Source organism: Punica granatum, chromosome 5 (assembly GCF_007655135.1).
Source record: "Punica granatum isolate Tunisia-2019 chromosome 5, ASM765513v2, whole genome shotgun sequence".
In the NCBI taxonomy this organism is placed as follows: domain Eukaryota; kingdom Viridiplantae; phylum Streptophyta; class Magnoliopsida; order Myrtales; family Lythraceae; genus Punica; species Punica granatum.
Window position 1 is genome coordinate 11641241 of NC_045131.1, and position 16821 is coordinate 11658061.

Here is a 16821-nt window from a genome sequence, read left to right on the forward strand (position 1 = left end):
ATATATAATAATAATAATAATAATAATAATAATATAGATGTATATATTGTTATATATTTCCCATTATATATATATATATATATTCAGTGTTACATATAATCTTTCTTTCTTCACTAGAAGAAAATAAACTCTATTAAGTCATGGATATTTAATTGTGTATAAGATTAGTTCACCTATTAAATTTTTTTTTGGGTAAAACAAATTTATATTTACTTGACATCTTCTTAATTAAATTTATATTAAACTTTCAATAGAACCCGAATCATCAAAAGATGGACTTAATTATTTACGACATTCCAAGCCAACGATTATGGATACATTTTTTTATCATCTTTGTAATGTGCACAAAGTACAAGTCGATGGCTCCAATTCATAAAAACATGCATCGAGAGCTGATATATATAAATGACGCACCCAAGTCCCTTGCAAACTAATGCTTCTCTACTTAAGTTTTCACGTGCGTTTCTAACTCCTAGTACTCCTCATTACGTGGCAACTTGTGATTTTGACACTTCATCTACACTTGTCACGTGAACATGAACTTTTGGCCTCAACAATTGAGTAAGAGCCACGCTTTCACTGCCGTGTTCAGACTAATAATAACCACGGAATGAGCTTCCTCTTCCGCGTTCAAGCAAATGGCATAATTGATTACAAGGTGGGCTTTTTCGCTCCCACTCTTGGAATGGAAAAATAAAATGAAGCACCTAATAACTTATCTTCACATACCAAGAATGACGAGATCACCCCTTTTATTCTGGGGTGATTGAGGATCGTACCATTCGAGCCTTTTAATGCTTTAGCCTGTATTGACAACCACCAGGCCAACTTCCACTTCTACACTGGAACTAATATGAAGCAAGCCTCTTTAATGCCTTTGCCAGTATTGACAACCTCCAGGCCGACTTCCACTTCCACACTCGAGCTAATATGAAACGTAATTTGACTACTCTCAACTAAACACTAAATCTGATTTATTGTGAACCGCACGAACAACTAACCCACTCTGAACCATACTTTTCTAGTGGACTAGCAAGTAGTTGGGTTTATGTTCAACTGAAAAAGTCGAACAAATAGGTGATGATACTCGAATTCCTTATATATTATTGGTTTTCTGCTTAATTTTTTTCGGTTACAAGGGAGGCTTATAATAATATATATTGTTATTTACTTCACAATTAAGTAAACACATATATTATTCTATTATTTATATTTTATTATTTACTTTCTCGTTAAGTAATGTATATATTTTTATATAAAAATTTAGGGAAAAATTATTAATTATATATTGTAAAATGAAAAATTATGATTTGCATAATGAAACGAAATAGCAATGTGACTGCATTTATTTCTTCCTTTCTTTATTCATAGAAAGGCGAATGCAATATATTATAAGTAATATAAATTTAAAAAATGAACAAAAATGTAATTGTAGTCTAATGTGAATGCATTTATTTATTTTGTTTGTTTATTCATCAAAAGTCAAATGGAATATATATTATAATTAAAATATATTAATAAATAAATAAAAATGAATCACAGTAGTGCGAATACAAAATTCGGATAGCACTCTCCCCAATATCGCACGAAATAGCTCAATTAATGAAGCTGGTAATCATTCTCTTTGAATAATATCAGAGTCAATATGTGCTTGATAAGCAACAAAAACAAAACACGTTTGTGTAAAATAATTTGAAATTTATACATTACTTAACTTTCAAATAAGTAAATGTTACAAAATCAATTAAAGTTTATTATTTTATCCAGTGAAATATATATATAAAAAAATGAAAGTATGGGTAGTATAGAATCCGTAGTACCCATACTACCCAAAACCCAAAAAACCTAAAATGTTATGTCATAATAGATTCGAACACTTGCCCTGAAAGGGTAAAATGGGATCTATAGTATACAAGAAATTCACTAGCTTGATCGAGTATGCTACCAATTAATTTTACAACAAAAATCATGATGATTAATTTATTGTAAAACTCATATAAAAATAAACATACATATTATTATATTATTTACTTCATCGTTAAGTAAACGTATATATTAATATATTATTTTATAATATTATTATTTATTTCATCATTAAGTAACATTTTGTTATTGTATTATTTTATAATATTATTTATTTTATCGTGAAGAAATTTATTTGCCTAATAAAATTGAAATAGCAATGTAAACGCACTTATTATTTTCGTTTGTTTATTTATCGAAAGTCGAATAGAATATATTACAAGTAAAATCAATTTATTAAAAATATAATAAAAATAAATGAAAACAAATCACAATCGCGAGAATAGAAAATCGAAATCGTACTCTCCCTAGTGCACTCCGAAAACTGCCAAGTTTTATATATATATATTTCATTTGTACTCCATTGAAATATTACATCTTAACCAAAGTAGTCGAGAATTAGTGATTAACGGATGAGAGGAGTGATGATTAATAAAAATTGATTATTTAGGGGACAGGCAAATTAATTAATTAGCTGTAGAGAGACATATTCCACGTGGTAGGGCATTGGGTCTTTATGCTCTCAACTTTGATAAATGGAAGGTTTAATTTATGGGTCACTTTACTTTAATTTCTTTCGTATCTTTTAGGTGCATGAACTTCTCTTATAATTAAGAATTAATTAATTAATATTAAATTCACAGGCCTCTCCCTTACAATCGAAAAAAAATAAATTAATCATCTGAAATGATACAAGATCAATTCCCTCGTCAAAAATCAAATTTCTTCATTTTCTTTAATTGATATTCGCGATTTACTTCATTAAAATGCCAGAATGTTTTCTTTTAATTAAGAAAAGAGAGAATTTAGAATCCATACATACAGAGATGGAGCGGAGGGGGACTGAGAGCGGACGGCTTCCAGGATCTCTCCCCTCCGTAGTCAAATCCGTTGTCTATCTCCGCGTACATATATATGTGTATGTATGTATCCTTGTACATAGACATAGAGTAAGCATTGATAGAATTCTGTTGCTTCAGTTTTTTTGTATTGGCAGGTTAATATATACATGAACAAATCTTGATAAATTAAAATCTTTATTCGTAATATATGGAGAGCCGTAAAACTATCATATTTGACTATCTCTGAGTATCTACTGCTTAATTAATCAAACTCAAACATAAAAGCCACAGCCACGGCAGAGTCGATGTCAGCAACAAATGTTGTCGCGAGGGAACATTTTACATCTTATGATTATTATATGCCCATGCTCATTAAAAAGACTATATAGAGGACATTTCAGTTTTCAGTTTTCACGACTGAAAACTTGCTTAATTACAGCCACGGCAGACTATATAGACGACTCATTACAGCCATGGCAGAGTCAATGTCAGCAGTAAATGTAGCCGATGACAGCGGCAAAATTTTGTTGCGAGGGAACAAATGTTCGGCAGTCCGAGAAGCCCTGCATAGCTCAGCTCGTGGAACTTGCTTGATTAGCAAAGTCGCCTTTTATATGCCCAAACTCATTCTGCCGGCTGACTCGAACTGTCTAAACTGTACTTGAATGATCTATGATTTAGTTTTTAATAGTTTTAAGCGGTCAAGTGGCCTTGAATTATATTATCAGTTCAGTTATTCATGCCGATTCGGCAGAACCGAAGCACTCGCACATGACAGGTCTATAATTTTATAGAAATTCATGGGCAATTTTTAAGAGTGTGCAGGACCAGGTACCCAATATTTTTCATGGTATTCGGACCCTACCCTATAGGTAACGGGTTCTGATATTTTGGAATTGGACTCTACCCTATTAAGACCTGAAATCGGACTCTACCCGGAACCTATATTATACCACAGATTATAGATACCTTGTAAAAACTTGTATATATATTTCTTTTCTCTTCAAATGCAATAACTAAAATATAAAATTGATAAGATCTTATCCACAGTATCCACAATTAAAAAAAAAAGAAGACTAAACATCCGCAATAAATCTAGTCTTGATGAGTGGAGAAGGCCGAAAGTGAAGAGGAAGAGGAGAGAAAGAAGCGCCAGAGGCCGACGCCTATAAGGACAGGTTTAGATATCGGACTTGATTTAAGGTTTTTTTTATAATTCTAAATTTTGTTATATTTATCAAAATGAAATACCAATTGATATAACATAAAAAAAAAAAAAAAAAAAAGAACAGGGTTCGGGTACAATTTCGTTTCAGGTTTTGCGTACCCTGTACAGTGGAACCGGAATCGAAATTTGTTTTCTCTATTTCCTTAAATTGTTATCCAGACCCTACCTTATTTTTAGTTGATCTACCCAGACCATACTTTAATGGGTAGATTCCAACAAGTTCCAGATTTATTCGGTACCGGTACACACCCCTAGTAGTTTCAACAGCTGAGTGGGTTGAGCACAGGTCATTTTTCCGGACCAGTCAGGTCGGGCGCGATCCAATTTACATGAAGGAGGTCTATTCCTCTCGTAGTGGATGGCCGTGGTCATTCTAATCCCAGGCAAAAGTGAGACCACTAACCAGATTCATGTACTATCATAACTAGAAACATACTTGCGCTCGATTGCAGAAATGGAAGAGGGGAGGGGGGAAAAGAGATATGAACGGATTCAATTGCCATGTTTCTTGACCGATCGAATCATTTGTAACTCATAAAAAGAGATTTTAGGTTTGATACTCATTATAAGACTACCATTGTCCCATTATAGTTATCGAGATTTTTATTTTATTGTACTAAACCTATGAGTCTCTCTTGTAACCGAAAAAAGAAGGAAAAAAAAAGTGCGTAACTCGTTAATTTTCCTCGTATCGCAATTTGATATGAAGTGAATGTATATGTTGTCGAATTATAAGCGAAATGTCGAGTTCTCTGATAAACACTAATGACAGTTTATTAATTAGTCCAAACCCTAAAGTTGACATCACATGCCTCATATATAATAATACGTATAGGTTGACACATAATTTTCTTTTATTAAGAATCTACTTTATCTGTCATTCTGTGGAGTCCACGAGGACGAAGAGTTCCTTGTTAAGGCAATAGGTTTACTTGCTGTGGACCTCAAAGACATTGCGGTTCTTGACAACAATGTCATACATGTGCGTAGACTTGAAGCGGGAGAAATCGCAAGGAAGGACGATGAGGCCGACATCATATTTGATCTCTCTTGAAACTGTAGGAGCTCCGGGACATCAGAGTACCGCTCCCACCCTTGTGCTGGAGCTTAGTTTCCAGTACCTCGTACGAGGTTATCTGTTGGCAAGTACACCAGCACCTTCTTCTGGCCCGAGTTGCTCGGGCCTGTTTTGGACTCTGCCCCCAGGTTCTTCCCCGGCCAAACCTCACCATTTTGGAACACCCACGCAACCGACATACTCGCTGTTGTTATATTTGGGTATTCTTCCTTGATAAAACGAAGGCTGTTCTTGTTTCTCTGTGGGGAGAAAGTGGTGGAATGCGTGTATATGAAACAAGGCTATATGAAGAATTCTAGTGTTATGATCGGGATAGTGTCTACGAGAGGTATATATTTATAGAGGATGATATGAAGAGCTCGAATCTGCATGCTTCTTGTTGTACCTTCATAGTAGGAACTTATTCCTACTCAGAATCGATCATTGGCCTCTGCGTTCATTCAGGCCCAATTTTCAATGACATGCATGTTAAGTTAATTGCACTAATAATTTATTTTGCAAATAATTACTCCTTATAAAATTAGCGAATATAAAATCATGAATTATCATTCAGTACACTAGATTGAAGGAACTAATCCTCGTTGAAATTCCTCAATCATGTTTTCCCAAATTTTTCATTAAGGATCGAGCAAAGTGAGTTTGATATCCAAACATAAGACCGAGGTTCAACCTTGTTCGGTTTATCCCTTCTATTTGAAGGAAGAGATGGACTCAATTATTTTGGACTTTTGATAGGGCTTTGATCAGCCCATGATCCGGCCTTTCGAGGGTTTCTCTTCTTAGAGTGCAGATCTGGAATCGGGAAGTTTTTGGTTGTAATCATTAGCAGAAATGCAATTTATTGGCAAGGTTATCAGGTATTCAACGAGCTCTTCAGAGGGGCCCGAATTGGTTCCTATCTTGCCTTAAAATTGAGTTACCTAGAGAGCTTGAGGAGACCTTGACTCAAGAGGAAATTCTATGATTTCAAAAATCTTGAAGTAGCAGGGTGCATTGCGAGGATCGTAATTCGAAGTACTTCCATACTAGAACTATTGTTAAGCGGAAGCGTATTCAGATCGAGACTCTTCAAAACGAGAGTGGGAATTGGGCCGAGGAGGATCAGCTTCGGTCAATAGTGGCGAACCATTTTAGCACCCTTTATGGTACAACATCAATGGGCAACTCTCTATTCCTGTTCCGCCGCTTCCCTGTGATCCAACATGGGGATATCGAGGTGTTGTGTAGCCCGCTTATGTTTGAGGAGGTCCAGAGGGCTATCTTCGGTATGGGGGCTTTCAAATCTCCAGGACCTGAAGCCTTTCAGGCAATCTTTTATCAACACAATTGGGATATAGTGGCTCCGGCTTTATTTGCCTTTGTGAAGGATGTTATAGATCGCGCAAAGTCGGTGTCTTCTGTTAATTCAACCTTAGTGGTTTTAATCCTGAAGATTATTCGTATCCCGACCTCCATTCATAACTTTAGGCCAATAAGTCTTTAGTAACATGTCTTACAAGGTATCACGAAGATAATTGCAAATCATTTTAAGCGCTTGTTGTGCCTGACCTTATCTCCCCTAATCAATCGAGCTTTGTCCCTGGGAGATATATCCGGGATAATATCATGATTGCATAAGAGCTAAGCCACTCTATGGAATGAGCTAGAGGAGATACCGGCTTCATGACCATGAAGGTGGCTTTGGAGAATGATCGTCTAAGTTGGAAATTTATTGATGAAACCCTTGTGTTGGCAGAGATACATGAGAAGCTCCACTATACTATTATGGATTGCCTCACGACACCGACCATGCAGGTTTTATGGAACAGAATCATTGCCGATTGGTTTTCAATGGGACGTGGAATCCGTCAAGGTTGTTCGCTTTCACCGTACCTCTTCGTCTCATGTGTGGAGTGGCAAAGTCATCTCGTTTCAGACTCTGTCCATGCCGGTCATCGGCGGCCTATGAATGTTGGTGCGCATGGCCCTAGTGTGTCTCACTTAATGTTCGCTGATGACCTGTTGCTCTTTGCAGAGACTTCTTTAGAGCAGATGTTGGAGGTGTGCTTTATTCTGAATCATTTTTTGTGAATCTTCAGGGCAGCGTGTTAATCCGTCCTAGACGGTTTCCTTCTTTTCGAGTAATGTTACTCGTTCTAGGCAGGAGACCATTCTCTGTATCAGTTCTTTTACTAGAGTGGATGAACTTGGGAAATATCTCGGAATCCCAATTGTGCATGGCCAAGTGAAGAAATCTTATTTTGACTCGTTGCTTCCCCGAGTTTGATCGAGACTTAATGGCTCTTCTGCCTCCACATTGTCCATGGTTGGTCGGGTTACTCCTGTCCAATCTATTCTTATGTCTATTCCTTCCTATACAATGCAAATGATGCGACTTCCTGTGAGTATTTGCAAGGAAATCGAGAAGCTCTGCAGGGACTTTATTTGGGAACACTCCTCAGACCGTCGGAAGATACATCTTGTAGGCTGACACACTATCACGACACCGAGATCTTTGGGTGGTCTGGGTTTGCGCAGACTTAATGAGTTCAACACAGCTTTACTTGGATATCGAGTTTGTGAGCCCGCTTATGTTTGAGGATCCAGAGGCTATCTCGGTATGGGGGCTTTCAAATCTCCAGGACCTGAAGCCTTTCAGGCAATCTTTTATCAACACAATTGGGATATAGTGGCTCCGGCTTTATTTGCCTTTGTGAAGGATGTTATAGATCGCGCAAAGTCGGTGTCTTCTGTTAATTCAACCTTAGTGGTTTTAATCCTGAAGATTCGTATCCCGACCTCCATTCATAACTTTAGGCCAATAAGTCTTTAGTAACATGTCTTACAAGGTTATCACGAAGATAATTGCAAATCATTTTAAGCGCTTGTTGCCTGACCTTATCTCCCCTAATCAATCGAGCTTTGTCCCTGGGAGATATATCCGGGATAATATCATGATTGCATAAGAGCTAAGCCACTCTATGGAATGAGCTAGAGGAGATACCGGCTTCATGACCATGAAGGTGGCTTTGGAGAATGATCGTCTAAGTTGGAAATTTATTGATGAAACCCTTGTGTTTGCAGAGATACATGAGAAGCTCCACTATACTATTATGGATTGCCTCACGACACCGACCATGCAGGTTTTTATGGAACAGAATCATTGCCGATTGGTTTTCAATGGGACGTGGAATCCGTCAAGGTTGTTCGCTTTCACCGTACCTCTTCGTCTCATGTGTGGAGTGGCAAAGTCATCTCGTTTCAGACTCTGTCCATGCCGGTCATCGGCGGCCTATGAATGTTGGTGCGCATGGCCCTAGTGTGTCTCACTTAATGTTCGCTGATGACCTGTTGCTCTTTGCAGAGACTTCTTTAAGCAGATGTTGGAGGTGTGCTTTATTCTGAATCATTTTTTTTTGTGAATCTTCAGGGCAGCGTGTTAATCCGTCCTAGACGGTTTCCTTCTTTTCGAGTAATGTTACTCGTTCTAGGCAGGAGACCATTCTCTGTATCAGTTCTTTTACTAGAGTGGATGAACTTGGGAAATATCTCGGAATCCCAATTGTGCATGGCCAAGTGAAGAAATCTTATTTTGACTCGGTTGCTTCCCGAGTTTGATCGAGACTTAATGGCTCTTCTGCCTCCACATTGTCCATGGTTGGTCGGGTTACTCCTGTCCAATCTATTCTTATGTCTATTCCTTCCTATACAATGCAAATGATGCGACTTCCTGTGAGTATTTGCAAGGAAATCGAGAAGCTCTGCAGGGACTTTATTTGGGAACACTCCTCAGACCGTCGGAAGATACATCTTGTAGGCTGACACACTATCACGACACCGAGATCTTTGGGTGGTCTGGGTTTGCGCAGACTTAATGAGTTCAACACAGCTTTACTTGGTAAGCTAGGCTGGAGTTTTCTGACCCGACCTCAGAGCTTTGGGTTCAGGTCTTACGAAGGAAATATCCAAATAGAGAGAATCCAGACCTCTCTGATCATTAGACCAAAAGATTCATGGCTTTGGAGAACTATTGCGCGTGCTTGGAATGAAGTCTCGCAGGGAACTGGATGGTTAATTGGTGACGGGAGTCAGTGTTCGATTTTGGGAGGACCAGTGGATCCCGGCAAGGAACCTCTCCTAAACAATTCACGGCTGATTGTGCCAGACAATCTTCGTAAACTATCTATTCATAATTTCATCTCGAATGAGGGTAATTAGCTTTGGGACAGCTTCTCAAGCCTTCTTGATCACACAACTTTTTTATGCATTGCTGGTGTGAGCCCACCTCGTCCTAAAGCGGGTCATGATTCTTTCTTTTGGAGATTGTCTCCCACCGGTGATTATTCTGTCTCTTCGATGTATAATCTTATCACTAGATTTCACTCTTCCAGGTCGGATCCTATTTGGAAGATCATTTGGCAATGGCCCGGACCACAGAGGATCCGTCAATTTCTCTGGCTTGTTGCGCATGATCGTCTTCTTACTAATGAATTTCGTGTTAAGTGCCATCTCACGGACACAGCTCTCTGCCATCGGTGCAATGTGGCCACCGAGGATACTTTGCATGCGTTAAGAGATTGTGTTTATGCTCGAGGTATTTGGGAGAGTCTCTTGGAGCATCCAAACCGCCCGACCTTTTTCTCGCTACCTCTACGGGAGTGGCTCTTGTCTAATCTCCGCTCACGATCTTGTTTCGCTGACTCGCTGGAATGGTCAGTTTTATTTGGTGTGGGATGCTGGCTTTATGTAGAAATGGAGAAATAAGGAGATCTTTGAGGATCGGTTCGTAAGACCGGCTAATACCCTATATTAACTGATGGAGGTGAGTCAAAATTTTTCAAACTGTCATTTTCATCTGGTCCAGGTCGTGTTTGGAAGCTGATATATTGGCAGAAACCTCCAGAAGGTTTCCTAAAGCTAAATACTGATGGCGCTTCTCAAGGCAATCCTGGCTTGGCAGGAGCGGGAAGTATTCTGCGTGGTGCTTCTGGAAACTGGGTCAGTGGATTTATACTTAATATTGGTATCGCATCATCAATGATGGTGGAGTTATGGGGTATTTACACTAGGCTTAAACATGTTTAGGACCCGGGTTTTGGGAAGGTTGTTATTGAAATGGAATCTCTGGTGGCCGGAAATTTAATCCGGGGGGATGCGCTATAATCGTCTACTCCGGCATTTGGTGGAGGATATCAAAAAGTTGCTTCTACTAGACTGAGAGATTTCGATTAAGCACACTCTCCCCGAAGGAAATTTATGCGTTGATTGGCTTACTAGGCGGGCTATCTCAATGTCCCTCGGATTGCATATTTTATCTACTGTTCCTAACGGCTCAGGTTCTTTATTGTTAGGTAACACTTCTGGGGTTTCTACACCCTGAATTTGTACTCTTTAATTTCTTGGGCCTTGCCCCCATCAACTTACCGAAAAAAAATATATATATGAGATCGCTCACCAAAAAAAAAAAAGATCTCCTAGTTCTAACTTTTTCTAGCATGACATGAAGTTACGGTAACACATATTAGTATTTTTACTTCAAGTGTTGACTATTTCATTTAATATTTTTAGTACTCGTGAGTAATACAAGTGTTTATTACTTTTATTTTCAATTTAAGTGTTTAGTATCTCAGTGAAGTGTTTAGGATAAAATATGTATAACTCATCACTAATGATAAAAATAATAAATATTTGAATTGAAATATTAAATACTTAAATTGATGTATCAAGTGTATCATCATAAGTTGATATAACGATAGAATTCTCACTTACTTCTGAGTCGAGATTTTTGCTATCGCACTGATAGTTATGTTTATATGCTTTTATTATTTTCGGACTTTAAATTAAACCGCAGAATGAGAGACGTTCTCTCTTTCGTCCTTTTATTGCCATTGGGCGCTTTTCCACATTGTATAACTAAATGAAAATGATAATATTTCAGTCCACATTGTGCGGCATCCAGTTCATTTTCACTGTCCTGATACAAGATCACTAAAATAGATGACTAATATAATGTCTCTTATCGTTTTAGCATAAAATATATATATATATATGTATATAAACATATATGAATTTTGCGCAACCTTTGACTGAGTCCACGTTTGACTTGGTCAAGCCGTGCATAGACTTTTCTTAGGTTTATATTACACGGTTTGCTTATATAAAAATTATATCTATTAATTATTACTATATTGAAGAAGATATAATAATGTGTTTTTTCCAAAATACTCTTAGTAGAATACTTTTTATTACTAAATAAAATAATACATTTTTATTAATAACAACCACTGCAAGGTTAAAATTATAAATATAATAATTTTTTTGTTATAAATTGTAAATGTACTTAGTTAACTCTCCGATTTTATTTCTATCAGTTTGCCACTCTCTTCTCACTATATTCTCTCTATCCCTCTCCTACCTCTTGACTGCACGTATCTTTTCTTTAAATAAATTTATTTATTTATTTAATACTTTTAATAAATAAATTTATTAATCAATTACTTTGCAAAAAAAATTACTTTACAAAATATTAACATTGATTGATAATCTACACTAAGTCACTATAATTTTTTTACAAAAACTTATATTATTAATTTAAATTTATTCATTAGTAAACCGAGGTCATGTAAGACCTACGAGTAATGGAAGTATGTGTCTAGTAAATTATAATTCACCATTCTCCTAATTTCGGAAAATAATCCAGAAATTTCTTTGCCACATGGTAGGATCTATAGTTGGTTTGGGACATCTTTCTCATATATCGGATTGCAAGAAGGAAGTCACTTCACATGGATTTATATTCGACTTGAAATACAACACATCAGCTAGCCAGACCAGACCAATCTACGCCCCGAGCCCCGTTTCCATTTTCTTACTTCATAAACCCGAAAATGGTTACAGATTTATCGAATAAATGGACCGCAAACACACATACATTGGAACATTACTTGTCAAAGAACACCCAAAAAGGAACAGGTTATAGGAAAAAGAAGATGAAGTACTGAGATAGTATCAAAAACCACCACAGTCGACATCGAAGTCGGCAGCATCCGACGCCATTTCGCCGAGCAGCAGTCCACCAACCATTCCTCCGACCAGCCCTGCTCCCAGGCCCATCCCAAACTTGTTCTTCTTTTTTGGCTCCTGATACCCGTACCCAGGCGGTGGAGGTGGATATCCGTAGCCTGGTGGTGGAGGTGGATAGCCCCCGTTTGGCGGAGGATAGCCATACCCAGGCGGTGGTGGAGGGTATCCTGCCGCAGCTGGTGGCGGCGGGTAGCCTGCCGGAGGCGGAGCCGGGTACCCTGTCGGCGGGACTGGAGGGTATCCTGCTGGCGGAGTGACTTCATATTTGTAGGGGGCGCTGGGTCCGGCCTCGGCCGGGTAGGCTGTGATGGCTGGTGGTGGTGGTTGTTCTTGCCCTTTGACTACGTCGCCGAAATTGTAAGAGAAATGTAATTCGCCTTTGGGCTTCCCCGATGGTTTGCGCACCTAAATCAGATTCAGCTTTCAAGATGAGCCACCGATTGGTTCACTCAAAGTTCAATAATATCCGGTGAGAAAGTAACAAAGGCGTAACATGCTAAAAGTTTGACGAGAACTGTAACGCGTATATACGTCGTATTGGCGGTCCGAAAATTTGCTTTGGTTGAATGTGAATAATGCTACATATATCCCATCTAATCATAATTATATGTTGGCGATGAGAAAATAACGGAGGCATTCTTATCGTGAATTTCAGTATAGTATATCCGAATAGCTTCCATCTCACCGCATGTAAATTTGTACCTGATATGTCACGGTTCGCATCGACTTTTCATCCTCTTTGGCAGAGCTCAGGAGCTCCTTGATCGGCACGACCACCTCGCCGATATCCTTGTCCCCGAGGCTGCGGTCGCACCGGAGATTAAACACGAGAGCGAGCCCGCCCTCCTGGGCTGCTGACTCAATGATCGTGAACTTCATCGGGCAGTTCCAGGCTGGATTCTTGCCGCCGTCTCGGTCCACCTTGGTCTTGGCCTTCTGGCTGTTGTTGTATGGGTCGCCCGATATCGAGACGACCACGTACACGTCCATCTTCGAGAAGAGGTTCACATCCTTGATGTCCTTGGCGGAGATCACGTTGATGTCCAACGTCCGGTACTCCATAGCTTGGCGAACCTCTCCCTCAATGTCCGCTGCAATGAAAGAGATGAGGGGTGGGAATCTGACAGGATGGGATTGTATTGGTAATATATCAAGTCGCCAACAAAGTCCTCGTCAACGCTCCCAAGGATTAGAAAATTCTGGAATATTCTCCATTTTCCCTTGACTTGGGGCTAATTTCTGTTGGCTCCGTCAAGTTTACGTTTCTTATAAAAATCATCCTCCGTGTGATTCAATTTGTCTCAACATGATCCTCATAGTATTCGAATCTATGTCAATGTGAATTACATTGCCAACATTGTTGAGTGGGGTCAAAACACTGCAAGACATCCAACTAGACGACACTTTTAAGAAGGGGTATAAGGTAATGTATTAAGACCTTAGCAATCAAATATGAAGGTGGTTTTGGCGTTTCCAATAAAGATAATTGTAGTAACCTTTTAACGACGATAAACTCTAAGTATGTTTTTTAAAAATGATTGGAGATGTATTCTAATAAGATAGATTCAAGCATTTTATCAATGATGCGAAAAACTAATATTAATTAATCTGGAAATTGGTTAAAAATAGGTATGCCGTTAAGTTGAAAAGCTTGTCTCGAGCTTCTGAAAGTAAGGCAAATGTGAATGTTGATATATTTAACCATTTTGGAAATTAATATCAACAGCCCTGGGTCTCATTAAGAAGCATAGGCAGCACTAACGTGGATTGATTCAAGCGATTCGACGCTTGTTCTGCTTAAGTAAGGTCCCGTGTTCCAGTCGTTGTAAATGTAGAAAATACATGCTGAGAAAGTTTTATCATTTAGTAGACCGACCTTACTAGACTAAATTAGTTGGGACCTAATTGGGATTCTGGATATCAAAGCTCACACCGAAAAAAGAAACATAGGGAGCAATCTTGGACAATTGAAACAGAGAGAAAATAGAGATAGGAAGTGAACTTCAGGGGGCAAATGGAAATCATCCCATTATTATTTAATTTGGATGCCCTTTGGTTTGGTAAACTGTGGGTTGGTTAAGAGGTTAACCGCAGTTAGTGCCTTGGCAACTTCAGATTTTCATTTATTTATTTATCTTTGATTTTTATTTTTTTATTTATGAGTCTTGTTACATGAAGTCTGCGCGAAATGAATTTCCCGTGCGTAGTTTATGAAGAGGTATACATATTGCATTTTCTGTTCTTTTTCCTCATGAAGAGGAAGAAGAAATAAAGATCTAGTAGCATCCATTAGAATTGAACTGAAAAACCATCTTCACATCAAATCCCTTTTCAGATTGTTAATATTTTACGTATCAATTAATTAGTCTTTTACATCAAAAAACCAGTTTGGAGGTCTTTTTAGAAGATTCAAAATAACCAATTTATATATATACATATTCATCTATTTACTAATTTATTTATATTTATAATTTATAAATAGAAAAGGTTTTGTTTTGTCTGAACCCTTCTGTCTCATTTATCGGTCATCTGAAAAATTTTAATAGTAGTTATATTCTTTTTATAATCGACCTTGGAATTCGAACACGATTAGGACTTTGACTTTTGAGTCTGGGACTTTAGTTGACATTGGAAGCCCAAGTCTAGAATGAGTTACGTAAGGCTTAACGTAAAAATTAATCTCGAGCCATGGTTGATTATGCCGAGGTCTTAATGATGGAGTTAGATATTTATGGAGACCCTACTTTTCCTATATTTAACGGTGACATTTTCAAAAATGCTGGAATGGACATTATATCATCCTGAGTAGTATATAATCCAAAAAATAACACAGAGAGAGAGAGACGTTCGTTCCTTCGTACTATGGCTTCATAAGAATTAATTGCATTTCCTCGATGAGATATTATCATAAGGATCGTGTCATGCCCGACCTCCTATCTCGCACCGGGGTGGACGCTTTATAAAAATACACTCCAGCAATATAAGCCACTCCTGGAGACAATTGATTAAAAGCTAACCGGTGATTTGAGCAGAAAAAATAGTACCTTGTACCCGAACTGGTGGTTCGATATATATACTTAATCTTATTTTTGATAGGAGCGGTTGACACTTGAATGGTTAAGAATGCGTTTGGATTGAAAGTTTAGTTGAGTTGAGTTTTGATTTTAATTGGTTTGTAATGATTGTATTGTTGAATTATGAGAAAAAGTGTGAAAAGGTAATAAATAATTGAGAGAAAATAATGATTAAGTAATTATTATGTTGTTGAATTGTGAAAAAGTAATAAATAGTTGAGAGAAATTAATATTAAAAATTGAATTGAATGGTTAAAAATATTTAAAAAATAAATAAAAAAGTAATGATTGTGATGTTGAATTAAAGATAAGTGAAGTTGAGTTGAATTGAGTGGAACATTGTTCCCAAAACAAACACACCCTAAGTTTCTCCTTTTTTTCCGTTCTCAAGTCCCTAACGTTTTGTAAGTATCGCTTCTGTAGTTTAGCCATTTCGGTAACTTAATATCGAATTTAAGTCTCCATCTTAAAGATCATATATTTTCAAAATACTATATTTAAGGATATTATATATAAAGACATACCGGGAGAAAATTGGGACTCTATATAAATATTGTTGAAAGCTTTCTATGTGAGAGGCGAGCAAACGTCTATGAGGGTTATAAAGGAGATACCGGACTTAATATAATAAAAGAGAAATTTTAAACAACTAATAAAATAGTACGAGTAGTCCAACTAGATATCGAATATAAGACCTCTAAATCAACAGACGAAACGTACGCCTGTGTTTGAGTATGAGTATTTTGCTGTAATTTTTTATAGTAAGGTTAGGATTTACTCTTTTGGTTTAGGCATATTTGTGCTTCAAGGTTGCCCCTACCATTTTATACTCTCCACTATTATTGCTCAATAAGAACACCCCGCCTATGCCACGCCGCTATTTCGAGCCGCTTATGTCTCGTGTGATTTCTTCTCTTTAATTTTCGTTGATTATTGGACTGAGATTTCAACGTGAATCACACTACATAGTTTCAACGGTGAGGAGATGAAAGAAAAGACAACCGTGGAACCAGTGGAAAAGGAAAGTTTTCTTATTTTTCGATAACAAGAGAGGTTCGTGAATCTCGTATAATAAATCCTAATAATTAATAAAATAGTACGGATTGTCCTACCATGACTATCAAACATGCAATCTTTTGGTTGACAAATAAGGGCATGCGGTTGATAGGTAAGAATATGCAACCCTATGCTGCACTCTTTTTTTTTTTTTTTAGTTCTTATATATATTACCCATAAACGTGATTCTTTGTATAAACGTTCGGTAGCAAGACAAATAATAAAATGAGATACTTCTGCTAATATGCCTAAAGTGCCTTGCGGAATATCATCAGAGGCTATCTCTCTGGGGTTTATATGAATTTGAAGAGGAGATCTTCTACTTTGAGAAAGACAACCACAAATGAGGGTTGAGCTCACGGACCGAACTCCAACGCACATTACGACACGAGCAGATGAGAGGTCGAACCTCCTATGGATTGATTCGACCAACTCAATGAATAAGGGGAAGGACTGCAA

The 16821-nt window shown here is 37.7% G+C and overlaps 2 protein-coding genes across 2 annotated transcripts; both read right to left on the reverse strand.

Annotated features, from left to right (window-relative positions):
* Positions 1–5020: 5020 nt before the first annotated feature.
* On the reverse strand, positions 5021–5349 carry LOC116208974 (flowering-promoting factor 1-like protein 3). The gene is made up of 2 exons (XM_031542549.1): positions 5214–5349; positions 5021–5148 (listed from the first exon to the last, which is right to left on the reverse strand). The coding sequence occupies exons 1-2, from the start codon at positions 5347–5349 to the stop codon at positions 5021–5023; spliced, it is 264 nt and encodes an 87-aa protein (XP_031398409.1).
* A 6560-nt stretch (positions 5350–11909) lies between these two features.
* LOC116206906 (protein SRC2-like) lies at positions 11910–13353 on the reverse strand. The gene is made up of 2 exons (XM_031539743.1): positions 12935–13353; positions 11910–12637 (listed from the first exon to the last, which is right to left on the reverse strand). The coding sequence occupies exons 1-2, from the start codon at positions 13292–13294 to the stop codon at positions 12158–12160; spliced, it is 840 nt and encodes a 279-aa protein (XP_031395603.1). The 5' UTR covers positions 13295–13353; the 3' UTR covers positions 11910–12157.
* Between the last annotated feature and the right edge of the window lie 3468 nt (positions 13354–16821).